Source organism: Siniperca chuatsi, linkage group LG22 (assembly GCF_020085105.1).
Source record: "Siniperca chuatsi isolate FFG_IHB_CAS linkage group LG22, ASM2008510v1, whole genome shotgun sequence".
Lineage (NCBI taxonomy): Eukaryota > Metazoa > Chordata > Actinopteri > Centrarchiformes > Sinipercidae > Siniperca > Siniperca chuatsi.
In genome coordinates this window covers 17921680-17938789 of record NC_058063.1, presented here as the reverse complement: position 1 = coordinate 17938789, position 17110 = coordinate 17921680, and the positions used below count along the sequence as shown (strand labels likewise).

General features: G+C 39.4%; 1 protein-coding gene across 3 annotated transcripts in view; it reads left to right on the top strand.

Moving 5' to 3' along the window:
• si:dkey-172j4.3 (diacylglycerol kinase eta) overlaps positions 1 to 17110 on the top strand; it is a 78961-nt gene that overhangs the window by 46641 nt on the left and 15210 nt on the right. For all 3 annotated transcript variants that reach the window (XM_044184532.1, XM_044184534.1, XM_044184533.1), the window contains 13 exons: positions 1691 to 1801; positions 2060 to 2140; positions 2443 to 2547; positions 3581 to 3713; positions 4968 to 5074; positions 5337 to 5462; positions 7822 to 7924; positions 8434 to 8593; positions 8877 to 8985; positions 10738 to 10877; positions 11920 to 12007; positions 13490 to 13581; positions 16093 to 16192. In XM_044184532.1, coding sequence (XP_044040467.1) covers positions 1691 to 1801; positions 2060 to 2140; positions 2443 to 2547; positions 3581 to 3713; positions 4968 to 5074; positions 5337 to 5462; positions 7822 to 7924; positions 8434 to 8593; positions 8877 to 8985; positions 10738 to 10877; positions 11920 to 12007; positions 13490 to 13581; positions 16093 to 16192 — 1455 coding nt within the window. The remainder of the gene's footprint in view (positions 1 to 1690; positions 1802 to 2059; positions 2141 to 2442; positions 2548 to 3580; positions 3714 to 4967; positions 5075 to 5336; positions 5463 to 7821; positions 7925 to 8433; positions 8594 to 8876; positions 8986 to 10737; positions 10878 to 11919; positions 12008 to 13489; positions 13582 to 16092; positions 16193 to 17110) is intronic.

Below are 17110 nucleotides of genomic sequence, written 5' to 3'. Positions count from 1 at the left end.
ATGTAAAACAAACCACAAAACAGAACCAGTAAGCCAAATTACTTAAATGTAAATATGATTACTGATTGTAATTTGTGTAAATTACAGTTAATTTACACAAGTTGTCAATTTTAATTTCAATTCAATTTTATTTATATAGCCCAATACCACAAATCACAAATTTGCCTCAAGGTGCTCAGACTGAACATTAAAACCAAGTCGCAACTCTTACACGTGCAGTCTTACAGTAATTAGTCTTCTGTTCAAACTATTTCGACATCTTTGACGCATGTTCCCATACTTGCAGACACAGTTGACCTTTGCCCACAGGTTGTAGTGGAAGTGCAAGTTGTGCATGTGGTTTTGTGACTGATGACGTAAAGAACATTGGGAACTGGGTGACAAGTTTCGCTGTGCTAGATTACTATATGTAGGCATTTGTCTTGGAGGCTTTTGCAGAAGAGCAGCATGATTAGTCATTTCCTGTAGTATCTAATAATTTGGGACATCAGGTTTTACAGAAACATATTGAAACTGTGCGTTATTGTTTTCTCTTAAAATCTGTGTAATGGTTATTCCAGCACAGGTTATTGTATTTTTTTATTTAATTTTTTTAACAAGAAAAAAATTCAGCGACTACATTCCTGATTTTAAAGAACTATTGGATGTAGCCACTCAAACAGTTCCTGTTAATTCATTCCAGCTTTATCATACTGTATGTGTTGAGACAGTTGATGTTGGTTCTTGGCATGAAAGTATGCAGGCGGCACGCGCACACACACACTGATGCAAGCACATGGTTATCTCTGTGGGAAAGTCGCAGGCTCGTCAACAGATTCCTTGTGCAGGAATGTTGCTACATTAGTTGACAAAGGTGCAGGTATGTCGAGAGCCATCAGTAACGTGATCAGAGTTTTTTAAGATTGTATCAGTGTGGGTGTGTGTCAGTGTGTATGTGCCTGCTCTGGTGTCTATCACTGGGCCCGGATATCCTCTTGTTCGAGAAAATGAGGATCTCCATGGCGACTCCTGATGTCCTATCTCAAATTGATTACCCATGGTGCATTCTGTCCTCTCAGGGCATGTACTCATAAATAGAAAAGGAGAGAAAGAAGGAGTGCATGATAAGCAGAGGCACAGACAAGGATAAAGTCAAACAACAGCCACCTTAACAGGATCAGTGGGGAGTTTCTGCTCAGCAAATCCATAGTGTCAAATCAAATCATGCATTCTGGCCGTGTTCATAATTTTCATGTGGACGTGCACCTCCTACCTGCTGCATCACCTCATCACTGTTGCTCCTATAATCGCAGTGCAGGACATTATCTAACACACCGCATACTGACACTCAGCCAAACGTAGCTTCCTCGTTTTCTTATTTAACAGATGAGGGTGCTATTCTTGGAAACATGAGGGAAAATACTCAAATTATAAATGTTTCTGTGATCGTCTACTCTCTTTACAGATTCAGTCACCACCTCTCTGCTCATCTAGGCAGCTTTCTGCAGTGTGTCCCAACAAAAAAAAGAACAAGCCATCTTAGTGACATTATCCAAATTGATCTCCTTCTGTTCCAGGAAGAATAGTCGTCACATTAGTTATTCAGTAGATCTGGATGCACTAAAGTCTTTGTTTTTTTCTTTTCCCCTCTCCTCCCATCTCTCCCCCTTTTTGTCCTCTGTCTTTTTTTTCTGACTCTGTCTCGCTACAGAAAAGTGTGAAGGAGGGAATCCTGTTAAAGCAGACTAGTTCCTTCCAGAGATGGAAGAGGAGGTACTTCAAACTCAGAGGGAGGACACTCTACTATGCCAAAGACTGCAAGGTACAAGAATGTGAAGCAGCTTTAAATTATCAAATTGTTTTTGGAATTTGTACGCATTGCAAATGCAATTCAGTGAGCAAGTTAAACAGTTTGAGATTGTACAAATTCTTACCACAGCTATTACATTACTATAGTGTGGTTTACATATGATCGAGAGGTGTCACGGAAAAGAAAAGGTGTGATTATATGTACAGTACCTGGATGAGGTACAAGAAAAGATAAGCTGATGTTCACATTGTTTGTCTTTCTTCCCATCAGTCTCTGATTTTTGATGAAGTGGACCTATCAGACGCCAGTGTGGCTGAGACCAGCACCAAGAACATCAACAACAGCTTCACGGTAAGCAACAAGACTGGTCTCAAAATTTGGAAAATATGGATTAAAGCATTTTAAAACTGTACATTACAACAAGCATTACACGTGCTCAACATCAGAATGTTAGCAGAATGTTAACACTGTATGTTAGTATGCTGATGTTAGCATTTAGCTCAAAGCACTGCAGTGCTTCAGTACAGCTTTACAGAGCTGCTAGTGTGGCTGTAGAAGGCTGTATATGAGAAATGAATACAGATTTGAAGAAAATATTTCACTTCTAAGCTCAGACTTTGACTCCATCTTGCCTTATTTTTTTCCATTCTCAGGTGATCACTCCATTTCGCAAACTAATGTTATGTGCTGAGAGCAGGAAGGAAATGGAGGACTGGATCAGCGCTCTCAAATCGGTCCAAAAATGGGAAACCTATGAGGTATTAGCGTTTTTAATCTCCCCAGGTAGTCTCTTCATATTCTGACATTGTTATTTATTCTGCTGGCTGACATCAGAATATCAGAAATGTGCCAAATTGATGATCCTTTCATAAAAGCTAGTCATGAGTGTGTAATCTATTTTAATGAGAACAGGCTTTACACCTCGCTCCTTAATTCTTCTTCCATCTGTTCTTTTCTCAAAGTAATACTCTCCTCTTTCTCTCTCTTCCACCTTTCTATCCCTTCATCCTCTCTTTTCTCTTATCTGCTTTTCATGTCAGCTCTTTACCAGCAGATTGATGTCTCTCACAAAATTAGACCCTCTGCTTTAATAGGCTATAAAGAGAGCTGAAGACTGTAAGCCGCTCTCCTAGCTGAGCCGAAATTCTCTCAGCTTTCAGTGTTCCTCACATTTTACAACAGTGCATTTAGGGTTTTAATTTATGTCTCTGTCATATGCCTTGTTGTTCCTAGTTCTGCAAGTTTTTGAAGCTGCAGATCAAACTGTGGATAGCATGTTCTCCACATTAATCCTCATTTCGGATCCGACATTTTGATATTTCTAGAGCTATGAACACTTTCTGAAAAGGAGGAAAGAAGATTATTTTGTACAGGAAGTTTGGTTTGACAGCACTGATGTCACAATCTTGTCCTGCTGTCTTTTAAGGCGCCGGTTTATGTTTATATTCTGCCTGTATGGACCTCTTTTGCCCAGGCCAGTCAGCTGTAGCATCGAGATCATTGTCTCTGTCCTTGTATGTCTTATCCTGGGGCCACAAAGTTTAATATGTACTGCTGATGTCATTATCTTATCCTTGTAACCATGCTCTCCCTGGCTGCTTAGTTCAGCATGAAATTTAAAAAGTCATCGTCCCATCCTGCAATATCTCTCCTCCCCCAGGCTAGCTTTTTTTATATAGCTCTCTGATGATTTTTGTTTTGTCCCTCGGTGTTTCCACCTCCGAAGCCCAGCCAGTTTAACACAGAGCGCTGATGTCGTTGTCCTCTCCTTCCGTACTTCTCCTTCCCCAGGCCAGTCAATTCAACATGGAGCATTTCTCTGGGATGCACAACTGGTACGCCTGCTCGCACGCCAGACCGACCTTCTGCAACGTCTGCAGAGAGGCTCTGCCAGGCGTCACCTCCCACGGCCTGTCCTGTGAAGGTATATAGAGACACACACACACACACACACACACACACACACTCACACACATTTGTTTCACTGTCCCTGTGGGGGACAGTCATTGACATAATGCTTTCCCTAGCCCCTAACCTTTACCATCACAACTAAATGCCTAACCCTTACCCTAACCTTAACCTAATTGTAACCTGTACCCTAAAACCAAGTTTTAACCCTCAAAAAGCAGTCTCTTCCGTGGGGACCCACGGTGACACAAGTCCCCATGGGTTAGTGTGCATTCAGGTTAAAGTCCCCACCGGGATATAAGAACATGAAACACACACACACTTGAAGACACATTCCTTGAAAGGATTCAACCAACCAACCATGGTTTTCTGAGGGCCAATACCATATTATGAGCAATAATCTTTAAATTAACCACTGTTACATAAAAGTGAGGGACCTTTTGTCTCCTCTGTCCTGACAGTGTTAGCACTGTAGAAGAGCATTTAAAGCATGTGACTGTGAAAGTAAAGAAGTAGGTTTATAGCTCTTTATTGCAGGGTGAGGCAGGTATTACAGGTATGACACACTGACACCGGAAACGGTTGAGTAAAATCAATTCCTCATCTCTCTCATATCAGCAGTAAAACATCTGAACACGCACATACTGTGCTGGGTTTTTAGGTCAGTTACCAGTACACATTAATGGGAATTTAAAGCAACATTTTTATGTTGTTTGTTATGAATTCAAATGCTTGTTCTTAATTGTCATGTCCTTTTACCTAATTCCTTTAGATCCTAACGAAATTATTAGAATTACCAAAAAAATTATATAGAAATGTATAAAATATATATAGAAACTTTGGCATTTTTAAACATTTCACAAAGATATTTAAGCAACATTTCATCTTGATTCATGTGAACGTTATTGGTGCCGAACCAGAAGTTTTTGATGACAGCAACACATGGCAAAACGTAAACATAAGCTGATACACTGTGAATAATTGGTCCTACTCTCATCCTAAAAAATATTTTTAAAAAGTTAAACTGTCCAACCACTTCTGACACAGATTAACTAGTAAACATTTTGTGGGTACATTTAGCACAACACTGTACCACAAGTATAAACTTTTTTGCATTTGATCCACTGGCCAGATATGATGCTTTATTTTTACCTTTTTAAGTTGCAAAGAATATTATAAGTAATATAATATTATATATAATACTTAACTACTTAACTAATATAATATTTAAGTTTGTCTAACATTACATTTATTGATCTTTCCGCTGCAGTTTGTAAGTTCAAGGCTCATAAGCGCTGTGCAGTTCGCTCCACCAACAACTGCAAATGGACCACATTGGCCTCCATAGGAAATGACATTATTGAGGATGAGGAAGGGGTGAGTGATTATGCTGTGTTTGAGAGTATGTAACCCCATATCCAACTCATTCAGTGAGAGAAGACATGTCAATAAAAACAATGTTGCAGCTAGAAAGCTTCAGTTTAAATTACAGGTTGTGTGCTAAAGCATGATACACTGTTCTTTAAATTTCCATAGAACTTTGCATACAAATAATTCCTGCCTGACTTGCTTAATTTGTTGTTATGACTTCAAGTCAAACGAAGGGTTGATGTCTCACATTCTATAGTATTTTTCCCAGGTGTTCATGCCCCACCAGTGGCTGGAGGGCAACCTGCCGGTCAGTGCCAGATGTGTGGTGTGTGACAAGAACTGTGGCAGCGTGCGGCGGCTGCAGGACTGGCGCTGCCTCTGGTGCAAAGCCATAGTAAGTAGGATTGCTTGTGGCCTCTATCCTGTCTTGTCAAATCAGTGTTAGTGTTTATTCAGGACATCACTGCAAGCTGAAAGTTGCTTTAGATCTTACCCTTGACAGTTTTTAGATTAGATTAATTTGAAATCAAACATCATATCATAATCAATGATACAAATGCACTGATATCCATGGTTTTAGTCAGTGTCAGTCCAGTTGGTAAAGCTACCCCAATTAATTATCTTACTGGTGGGAGGAAAAAACGTGTCTGCGGTGAGCCAAACTTTTGATCTAAATTTACTAAATTTTGGCTTCCAGCAGTTGTCTAAATGCAACGCTCCTTCAAATCAACTATTCAGGATAATACAGGAAGTGTTGTGATTCTGTCTTCAAAACAAAAGGGCAACATTTGACACTGGAAAATATGAAATATTGGAAAAGAAAATGTTTTCATTTACTACAGGGTTTCCAATATATACAGGATATTTCTTTAGGTTAAAAACCTGAAAGAAGCATTAGTTCAAATTACATTTTCTTTTGTTTGTTCACCAAACAATCTGACACTTTGATATTAGCACCGGAAATTGTGACTTTCAGTGCACTCAGAGTGAGATGTGCTCCCAAACTTTTTATTGTTCTTGACTCGCTTGCTTGCCCCTCGAAGACTGAAGGTCTGAAAAGTTCAGTACTCGTCAGAGTAATGGGATGGCACTTAAGATGGCAGCACAGAGGAGGAGGAGGAGGAGGAGGGCAGGTTGAAATGATAAATGAAACGGGGCTGATGAATTTCTGTCACCTCCAGGGTTGCTGAGTCTGACCCGATGCTCTGAACGCATCGAGCAAGACAAAAATAATAATTGTCCAGTGCAAGGACATTAACAATGTTTATGGCCTGTAGAGCCTGGGTAGAAACTAACCCTCTAAGGAAAACACCTATCACAGGACGCTATCACAGGACTAACATAAACACTTGAATTCTGCATGTTGTCAACAAAACTTGTAATTAAGGGGAAAAAAGATTGAGTAAAGCTAATCCATGTGTCGCATCTAGAGTGTGTGGGTTTTAACAGAAATTACTTTAAAGCACAGTGCGATTTAATGTTAGTTTTTGCTAATTGTCCATGACTTTTTAAAGTTAAACCTGCATTACTCAATATTTTTCAATGGATCAAATTATTACGTGGCAAACCCACAGAGCATTATCACCCCTCCCCGCAGCTTATTTCAGCTCTACAGAGCGTTTTTAGGTTCTTTCAGCTCATTGTTTTGGTTGTGCAGCCCGCAACTTTTTGGTTCATTTTTACCTCTCTCATCAGCATTGTTTTTAGCTAACAAGCTCTTATAAATCCACTGCACAATCTGCTCAGCACCAAACAACAGACAAGCAACGTTAGCGACTAGCTGGTGAACATAGTGGAGCAAATAGCACTGGTGGAAACCAAAACAGAGCTAAAAGGAGAGTGAAAAGTGGACTAACATTCACCAGGCAGTTAGAAACACAACTCCAAATGAATGATAATGTTGATCTACATCTGCTGGATGTGTAACTAGGCAACCGCTAGCTAACAAGTTCACCATTACAACTTTATAAGGTGATAATGTAGCACATACCTTTTCTTTTCCCCCTTTCTGCTACAGTAATATGTAATGTTTACAGTTTGTTCTGCTGTCTCCAAGAGGCAAAAATAATTCAAAATCAAATTCCCATTGTGTTCAGACCAGCACAGAAAACAATCCATCACCATAAAATAACGCTAGCAATAATGCTTTATAAAGCTGCAACAGAACGTTAAAATGATGTTTGGTAGTGCTTCACATGTGGGTGTTTTTTCTCCCAAACATGGTTGTGAATCTCAAACCAAAGCATGACGCTTTGCCCTGCTGTAGTTCATATAATATTTATGGACTAAGTTAGTTACAGGCTAAAACTAGCAATCTTCACTTAAGTAGGAGTACACAAGACATCATTCATTTCAAAATATGAAGTTTATGTTGTTGAAAAACAACAAACGAAAAAATGTCAAATATCTAATGGTGTGATATAAGCAGTAAAATGGTCGACACTGCTGTAAAAATGAGGGAATGAAGGAATCAAGCAGAAAAGTCCAGTGGAATTTTCCTCCAAGAGATGTAACTTTACTCCGTCTCACAGTTCCTCTTAGCAAAGGCTGAATTGCTTTTGAGTGTTTAGGGCAAATTAATCCTCGCACGCACACAAATGAATCAGAGTGGTATTTGTAAAGGTTACAGAACTGACATTTGGTAGGTTTCAGAGGGATGTAATGACCTTTCTGCTTCTCCTGAAATATAGAATTACTATGGAGACCACTAACTCTGTATGTGTGTGTGTGTTTGTGCGTGCTTGCGCTTCCAGGTCCACAACAGCTGTAAAGAACAAATGGGGAAGGTGTGTCCCTTGGGTCAATATCGAGTGTCAATCATCCCTCCCACTGCACTTAACAGCATCGACTCAGATGGTGAGACACCTCGTACGCCCACACACACCTACACCTACACACATACACACACACACAAATACAGAGACACACATACAGGCTCTTTTGTTCAAAGTATTGCATGTACAGTAGGTTCAAAGATCAGGTATGTCACCTTTCAACTCCAATGGTGTAGGTCTTTTGGATGCAGAGGGCTTGACATTGCAACTGACCCTACTGTTGCACAGATAGTTGTCAATTCCAAGCAATTTTAACATTCTTGGACAGACCTTTCTAATAGAAATTTTTAGAAAAGAGTAATATTTGCAACATAATTGTCCAAAAATGACAGAATTTGTCATATTTTGGACATTCAAATTAGACCAAAAAGGTATCTGTCGTCAAAAGTGTGCAATTTAGACACAACCACAGTTCTCTAGCAACCAGGATCCTTCACATACAGCTTACAGCTGTGATTGCCAACATTTTGGACTTGGATCTGAGAGCTAGAAATGTGTTCCAGTTGATTCATTTGCAAACCCTGTTTTCAGGCTTCTGGAAGGCCACCTCAGCATCGTGCACCAGTCCTCTCCTGGTCCTGGTCAACTCCAAAAGCGGAGACAACCAGGGGGTGAAGTTCCTCCGCAAGTTCAAGCAGCTTCTCAACCCGGCTCAAGTCTTTGACCTGATGAACGGAGGACCAGAGCTCGGGTGCTGGAGTACTTAAATTGATGACTGATGGGGAAATAATTGATAATGAAATAATAAGCTCTTATGTCAGGTTACAACAAAGCAGAAAAGTCTTAGATTTGCTCATTGATTGCTTCACTCGTGGGAGTTTCTTGTTCACCACGACTGGTTTAATGGAAGTACTGATGCTGTAATTTTGCTGCCTTTCATGACATCTACCTCTTAACATTTTGTGCTTTTCTTCCTCCTCTTCTCCTCATCATCCTGTCCCATCCCACTCCTCCTCCCTGCTTTCCTCCCTCAGCCTGCGCCTTTTCCAGAAGTTTGTGACGTTTCGTATCCTGGTGTGCGGAGGAGACGGCAGCGTGGGCTGGGTGCTCTCAGAGCTGGATAAACTCAACCTCCATAAACAGGTGAGGAGGAGGAGAAGGGGATGATGATGATTTAATATTGAAGGTAACTGTGTAGAATGCTGATGGGCAAGAGAAAGCAGCAAGCTACCTCTTGTACTATTGTTGTAAATGATAAAAAATCATTAGAACTAAAGCATTTTTTACCTGTGGTCACAGTGTCACAGTTTTGACCAAAAGGAAGTGAATTAGGAAATGGAGGGAAAGCGAAAAGGAAATGATAAATATTGTCAGGAAAGGACAATGTCCCATGAAGAGGAAGATCAAACACACATCACCTCTTAATGGACTGCTACAAATCACAGGAGGTCTGGACTATTTAAAAGTATCATGTTTAACATAAACTACAATTCTGTCATGTATGGACTTATAGAAGAGAAGATGCCCTCTAAACATTCCGAACTTTTCCAATTAATCATCACTATATCGTGGAAAACCAGATGTGCCAATGGTACTAAATCAATATTATTGACAACCACATGGTTGTATAAAGGGTACTTCCTGAAATCCGGAGGAGGAGAACTTTGGATAGATTTCAGCGTCCTCCCTGGAATATACTGACATTTGATACAAAAGACTGAAACTGATATCTCTAAGCACTTTATTACTTGGCACCTTATAATATAGTTAGTATTGCTCTTGATTGTTTTTTTGTGTTTGTATTTATGTATAGAATGTCTGTTTTTCGCCCTTGTAAGTTTTAACTTGTTAAACTAAGATCTTAAAAAAAAAAAAACAATGGTGAAGAGAAAGTGAGGATGGATGGAGGATAAAATTACCAGTGATACACTGCTTACCTCAACTAATTAATCATTGTCACGGAATTAATTCGAGTTAATGAATGCCATGTTGGATAACATGGTTTTTAATTTTAAATTAGTGTTTAATTTGGATAAATAAGGGCCATGTCACATCAGTTTGAATAATTCCAGGTCATGTCAGACTAAACAGATTAACCAGTTAATGTCAAGGGTCAGCCTGTATGATGTTTCTCTACACGTTGTTCCGACACATCAGCTTGCTTCTGTAATCAACAGTTGATATTAGTCTTTATGTTACAAGATGTTAGTTTGAAAAAGTGTTTTTTGTCCTTGAGGATGAAATTTGGGGGCAGATTAATAACTGTCTCCATCCTGTTCTGTAAAATAAACCCATTCCATATCACACACGTGATAAATTACAAATCTTTACAAGAATGTTTTTGAAATTTCATAATTCACACACAAGTTAACTCAAGATACAATTCTTATAACAATTTTTGTTCACTTTACAGCTTGTCTACTGTTGTCACATTCACTTGAAACCCAAAATGAAGCAAGCTGAAGATTTTAATTAAATGTATAACTTTTCATATTTGTGTCCCTAAATAGCAATGTAAGGACGCTGACTAAAAATGCTGATCTTCAGTACTCTTGTGTGAAATCCTGCACTGTGATTTAAGTAAACAGAAACCAGTGAGCCAATGTTTACCAACACAAACAATTTGCGATGCTTTATAACAAAAGGACGAGAGAATAAAGATCTAATGTTGGGATATATATTGTATTGGATTTTGCCACTAAATTTAGTCTTGTTTGGGGAAAACAGAGTCCACATTCAACACCAGAATTGTATTTGTACAGACAACTCATTCATCTTGTGCTGCTTTTGATTGAAAATGGGATTTAATCAATTTATTCTAAGATGATATACTGATATAACTTCTCATTGTAATATTTTGTGCAGTTGAAAAGTGATTCTCTTCTTTCTCCGCAGTGCCAGCTCGGCGTGCTGCCTCTGGGCACAGGTAACGACCTGGCTCGTGTTCTGGGCTGGGGTGGCCTCTGTGACGATGATGCTCAGCTGCTGCAGATCCTGGAGAAGCTGGAGAGAGCCACCACCAAAATGCTGGACCGGTAAGACCAGGGAGAGAGGGGGCGGAAGGGGGGTTAGCACTGTTTCATCCCAGCAAAGTACAGTGTTTAACCAAGTTTGCACGTCCATGTTTGAATTTGTTTGCCTTTGAGGGCTTTAGTTTCCTGTCATGTTACTCAGGCTTGCAAGCAAAGTCCAGGTCAGGAGGACTGAGGACTGAATTGGTTTTAGCTACAGTATAAATGTGACTGAGTGTACAGGAGGATTTCCTAAAATAAGTTGTTGGTGGAAATCCTAAATGAACGAATTAAGAATTAGAGTTACATGTTTCTTAAGGGCAGTAGACAGTGGCAAGCAACAGTCAAAGCAATAAAGATAATTAGGTTATTTATTTATATTTATACCTCTGGGAAAGATTCATAAACAACATTCAAAATAACTTCTAATGGCATAGAACTGATCATGAGTTCAGTTTAGTGCATAATTGGCTGCTGATGCTTAAACAAACTTATAAATCAACCAGTGACTGTTAAAGTCCCTTGTCCTGTGAATGTGCCGTAAAATAATGATGCACTTCATCTTCAGAGCCATTGTCTCTTCATCCCGGTCTTTTTAATGTATTTTTTGCAATGAAAAATGTGGGTATACGGTACTATAAATCTTTTGTTGGTAGGTGGATTTTGTTACCTTCGGGTGGAGCCAGGCTAGCTGTTTCCCCCTGTTTCCAGTCTTTGTGCTAAGCTAACTGGCTGCTGGCTGTAGATATATATTTACCGTACAGACAGAGTGGTATCAGTCTTCTCATCGAACTCGGCATGTCGAACTATTCCTGTGATTAAAAGGACATCATTCAAATAGGTAAAAAAAGCTTAAACATGTTCAATGATTTTTGTCCTCAGCTTGAACTATAGGTGGATTTTTGTTGATCTGCTGTTTTTATCAGCGGTACAATCACAGATGGAAAAAGGACAAGAAGGCTGCATGTTTCAGTTCCCTGTCTCCTGTCCCCCTATCTTGAGCTGATTAGCTGATAATAAAGTTTGTTTTCTGATGCTTGACATCTGTGTGTGTGTGTCTTTTTAGATGGAGTGTGATGACGTACGAGGTGCCCACCACCACTAAACGCACACCGATAGTGAAGGAAGAGAACTGCCTTGATTCTCCTCTGCAGGTAAATTACTCTGCAGAACTTTCGGGAAGCTGTCTGCTTTTTGACAGATGGTATCCATAAATTGGCCCCACAAAACCACATCTCACAAGCTCCAAGAAATTATTTTGGAAAACATACACTGAGAATCAATTGAGCCTGGCAGCTGGAAGCCAAAGCAATCAGACCTAAACCACAGGGAATGGTGTAGATACAGACGAAGGGCAGCTTTGTGTTTTGAATTTAAGCTGAAAGCTGCCTCTCAGCTCCCAAATCTAGACGGTAGTTAAAAGACATGCTCTAGTTTTTAAATCACAGCACGATTCTGCACCTGCAGAGCCAGTTCGTCACCACTAATTCATTCATTACTTTGCTGGATCATTTAGGTAAAATTTCCAGCAGGAGCCATCATATTTTTCTAGTTTAAAGACTTTAAAGCTCTCATCAGTCATTTGTCAGTTAGTTAAAGGCTGATCCAATCAACCCAGAAGGGATTTTTTCGTTGACAGCCAATGACAAGAACATAGAAGGTGCTTTATCGACTTAGATTTGTTCTGTCTTTTATAGAAGCTATATAGAGCCTCCAGGTTAAAATCTCATTACTCAAAGGTTTTAAGTTTGAGTATTTGAAAAGTGACATTATAGACAGAGGAAAATAAAATGTTTTTGCTCATAAGCAATATAGAAACCATACAATCACAACACAAACTCTACCTACCAGGACAACACATTGCTAAATAATCTAAAAATTAAATAATATCACTCTGAGACTCATTTGATTAAGTCTTCCAACCAAAAAGTTATGTCATGTTTGTCCTCTTAATTTTATTAAATACAGTAACGTCTTTCTCAGTGGTTCCCAAACAAGATGTCACAAAATAGTTTCAAGATGATTTACAGGATAGGAGAGAAGACAAATCACCTTTCTGCTACACAAAATAATGCATTTTTTTCTGACCTTTTTCTAATCTTTGTTTGTTTCCTGTGAAACACTGAATATGTTTACATTCAGGCCTCTAATATATATTCAAATGAAACGATCTGACAAGAAAAAAATGAATCTCATCAGCATATGCAACATGTGATAAGGGGTCCCAATTAGACAATGCTTAATTTCGAAGGGTCATAGTGGAAAAACGTTGGGAACTGCTGATATAAAGAATCAAAGTGCATTTTCAATTTTAGGTTACATAATTGACTGTTGTTTATCAATACCAACACAACATCTGGTTACATAAAGTGCAGATTAAATTTAACATCAGAACATCAAATTCAGCACTAAACATGGTTTTGCCCAAACAGTATGTTTTGATTTTGGCTCGTTATAAATCCCATTATCAAACAATGAACTGTACTTACATCTCATTATTATGTCATGAATTTCTAACTGATGGTGCTTCTAGAAAAATTCAAGAGCAACTTGAACAAAGAATAATTCCTACGTGAGGTTTTACTGGACCTTTTCAACCAAATAGTCCCAGGAACAAACCTCTCTCTCTCTCTCAGGTCCACATCACTCAGTATGCAGACTCCGTGGCCTCCCACCTCGCCAAGATCCTGGACTCGGACAAGCACAGTGACGTCATTTCCTCTGCCAAGTACGTGCCATGAATGCCTTCAAATACAGGGACAGGAGAGAAAAGTAGACGAGAGGAGAGAGCAGGTGAAGGATGGGAAGGCAGGGAAGATGAGAATAAAGATGGCAGGAGGGAAGAAGGAGAGTAGAGGAGAGATATGATGAGAGAGAGAGAGACGACAAAAAGGGGCGAGTGAGCGTCAGGTCAATGCGTATTGATTTTTTTGCTTTGATCTCTTCCCTAAGGACACACACACACTGAGGGGACAGTAAGTGCTGCCCGTCTGTAAATGAAAGAGACAGATGAATCAGTATTTAGGGGTCATCCTCAGTGCATTAGTAATCTTCCTTTGGGAAGAGTCTAGCGGCCATTACAGAGCACTTTTCTCCAGCGCTCTGTGTGTGTTTTTAAACTGCTGCTGATTGTAGTGCAGCACATTTCGGGGGCTTTAGGACACACTCAAAGTACATTTTCATCAAAACATAACACCAGTGTTGTCGGGCAAAGAAAATGTCTTTTTTGAAATGTATATTTTTATTTTAAATCACACGGTGGAATTTTAACAGGTTTCGATTGGCCAAGGGTCGAGAAGAACACTCAACATGATAGAAATCAGTTAATGTACGAAATAACGTTATAATTTAATTTTGGGATTCCATCAGGATCAGCAAGTTCAGTGAGACACTTTTCTCTCTTTTCTCTTGCATATTTTCTTATGAATTGAGTGTAATTTGTTCACTACTTGGAGTTTTCCTCACTTAGTATCTTAAAAATAAAAAGGAAATGTTGGTGTAGATCTTGTGAAAATAGCATCAAGATTCAGGCTGTTTTGGGAGTTTACTTGGTATTTAGGGCTGTGACTTGTTATGCAGTTTATTGTAATAAATGTGTCCTTGGTTTGCCAGCAAAGACACTACAGGGACATTAAGTAAAGTAAGACTGCTGTCAGACTCTAATGGTTCCCTTTAACCAATAACAAAGATCTGTTGCTGACATAATAGGGTCACATTTGACAAAGTAAGTAAGCTAGATAAGCAGAACAGAGCTCCAACAGAAACATCTCATACAGGGGGAATAGTTTAATAATAGCACTGCTTTGTCATTGAATTTAGTATTATTGCCCAAAAAGAGAAATGTGCAAGCTGGAAGGCGAGTTTAAAAAGCAAGAACAGTGCTGCCTGGTTAATTTGTCGGTTAGAAATGAACACCTTCTTCTGCTTTACGTCAGTTTTGAAAGCCATAAATCGCAGCAGCTGGTTAAGACATCCCTACAGAAAAGTGATGGTTTATAACATAACAAACAGACAATATAAACAGACGTGAGGAGGCTTTAAGAACTAGGAAGCCTCCGGGAAGCGGCAAACAAAAATAAAGCACATCGTAAGTACATTATTGTCCTTGACTACTCTGTGCAATATAAAAGTTCAGATGTCCCCCGATAAGCAATGCCAGGCGTAACCTATAGAGGATTGAGTGTTGTTTGGGACTTGATGCTGCACATTCCAGATTTACTATGTTCAATAGATTATTTATCCAGGATTTTAAGACCATTTTCTTGGCAGCTGTAAAACCAGAAAATAACATTCTCTGTTGTATTCACTTCAGACTAAAATGAAAATTGGCAATAAAAAGACACAGACAGGGACTTGGCACATAGACACTTTTCTTAAGATCCACTAACACTCTGTTAACACGACTCCAATAGTTGGCAACTCCTAAACACTCCCTAAAGAAATGAAGAAACCCTCCTGGAAAGTTAGTTACATAAGTGACAAATGCAGCTGGGTTCAGTTTCATCTGGAATCTTCATAAGGAATGAGTTATTATATTGAGTGTTTTGTGATTATCGAACCTAGGCACGCAGTAAGTTGCTCTCCAATCAAAATCAAATTGTACATGTTTTCAGAGGCAACATTGTGAGTTTGCAACCAAAACAAAATGGCCTTGTATTGTGCAGTCAAACAATACCCTGCAGCTGTTAAGCAATAACATATGATTGATTGATTTCAACCTCGAGTTGCAGGGACGTTTGCAGGTTATTTAGCAGCACTTTGCGAATGCAGACTGAGCACAAACTACACTTCTGCCTTTCAAAAACTGCCATAAATTAGTTAAGACAGTGTTCTCTCATAAATGTTTAATTTCCAGATATCTCATTGGGAAATAAAACCTGCTGAGCTGCACAGGAGGACGAGACTCACAAGCGAGGACAGGTTTTTCTGCAGCAGACAAACAATATTTATTTTACAGGATCCAATATTTGCTAAATGCATGAGGACCGTGTGAGTTGGGAGAAACCTCCCCTGCTGAGTCATACAGCAGCAATGCAACAGCTGTGAGTAAATAGTGACTGTGCGGAGGCGACGTAGCTGACAGGCAGGTGGGCGTTGATTAAACGAGAGCGCAGTGAATCACCAAATCTCAAACGTGTTCACCTGCTAATTTGTTTCATTTTCAACATTAATCATATTAGCCTTTCTCCCCCCCCCCCTCTCCTTTCCCTCTCCCTTATTGTCTCCACCTCCACGTCAGGTTTCTGTGTGGGACAGTGAATGATTTTGTGGCGGAGGTGGGGAAGGCGTACGAGAGAGCCACAGAGAACAAGGAGGAGGCAGATGCCATGGCAAAGAAGGTAAATGGCTTTGTGTATAATTGTATGTATTATGCAAGAGCTTGTGTAACAGTCACTAGTGGGGTGTGTGTGTGTGTGTGTGTGTGTGTGTGTGTGTGTAATAGAGAGTGAGGCAGAGATAGTTGTGTTGAAGGTTCATCATTCCCTCCAGATTTTCTATCTATTGTATTATTTTTTTCACAATTTACAACACAATCCATCAGTTGAAGCTGTAAGGCTGAACATGAATATTAAAGAGGTGTGGATGTGTTTTTAACAGAGTTGAAAAAGTAGGTTAAAGTCACTCCTCTGGCTAAAATGCTGCCATTTCGTTTTTTTTTTTTTTTTTCAGTTCTCACTCCTTTTTATATACAGGCTCGTGGGAGAGTGACTACAAATTGTAGCTAGGCATGTCATAGTGTTATTTTCAGAATAAGTTACGTAACTCAGTCATGATAACAACTCACTGACTGACGGGACATAATAATAATAATAATAATAATAACATATGCAACCCACCAAGAATGATCCTTGTCATTAACCTGCTTATATTTTTTGCGCTGTGTATGTTTATATTTTCTTTTATATTCTTTTGATTTTTTTTTTTTCTAACCATAAAGTAAAAGACTTGGGAGAACTAGATGTTGAGGGGTAAAACTAAATCATTAGAGTGGCTGTCTGTCACCAGCAGGTAAAAGACCTACAAGTTTGAAACTGCAAAGGAACTCATGCTGAGAGGAAGAGTGGCTTTGCCAGATCTTTTTTAAAACGGTTTTTGTGAGACGTTTCCAAAAAAAGAGAGAACCTTTTCACCTGGCGGAGGCGTCTCGAGCCTTCACCAAACCCTCCTGTCAGAGCGCTTTGAGCTCTGTCCCGCTTATCCGTCTTTTTCCAAATAATGTGATGCTTTATTGTTACCCGGAGGAAAATTCGCCTATT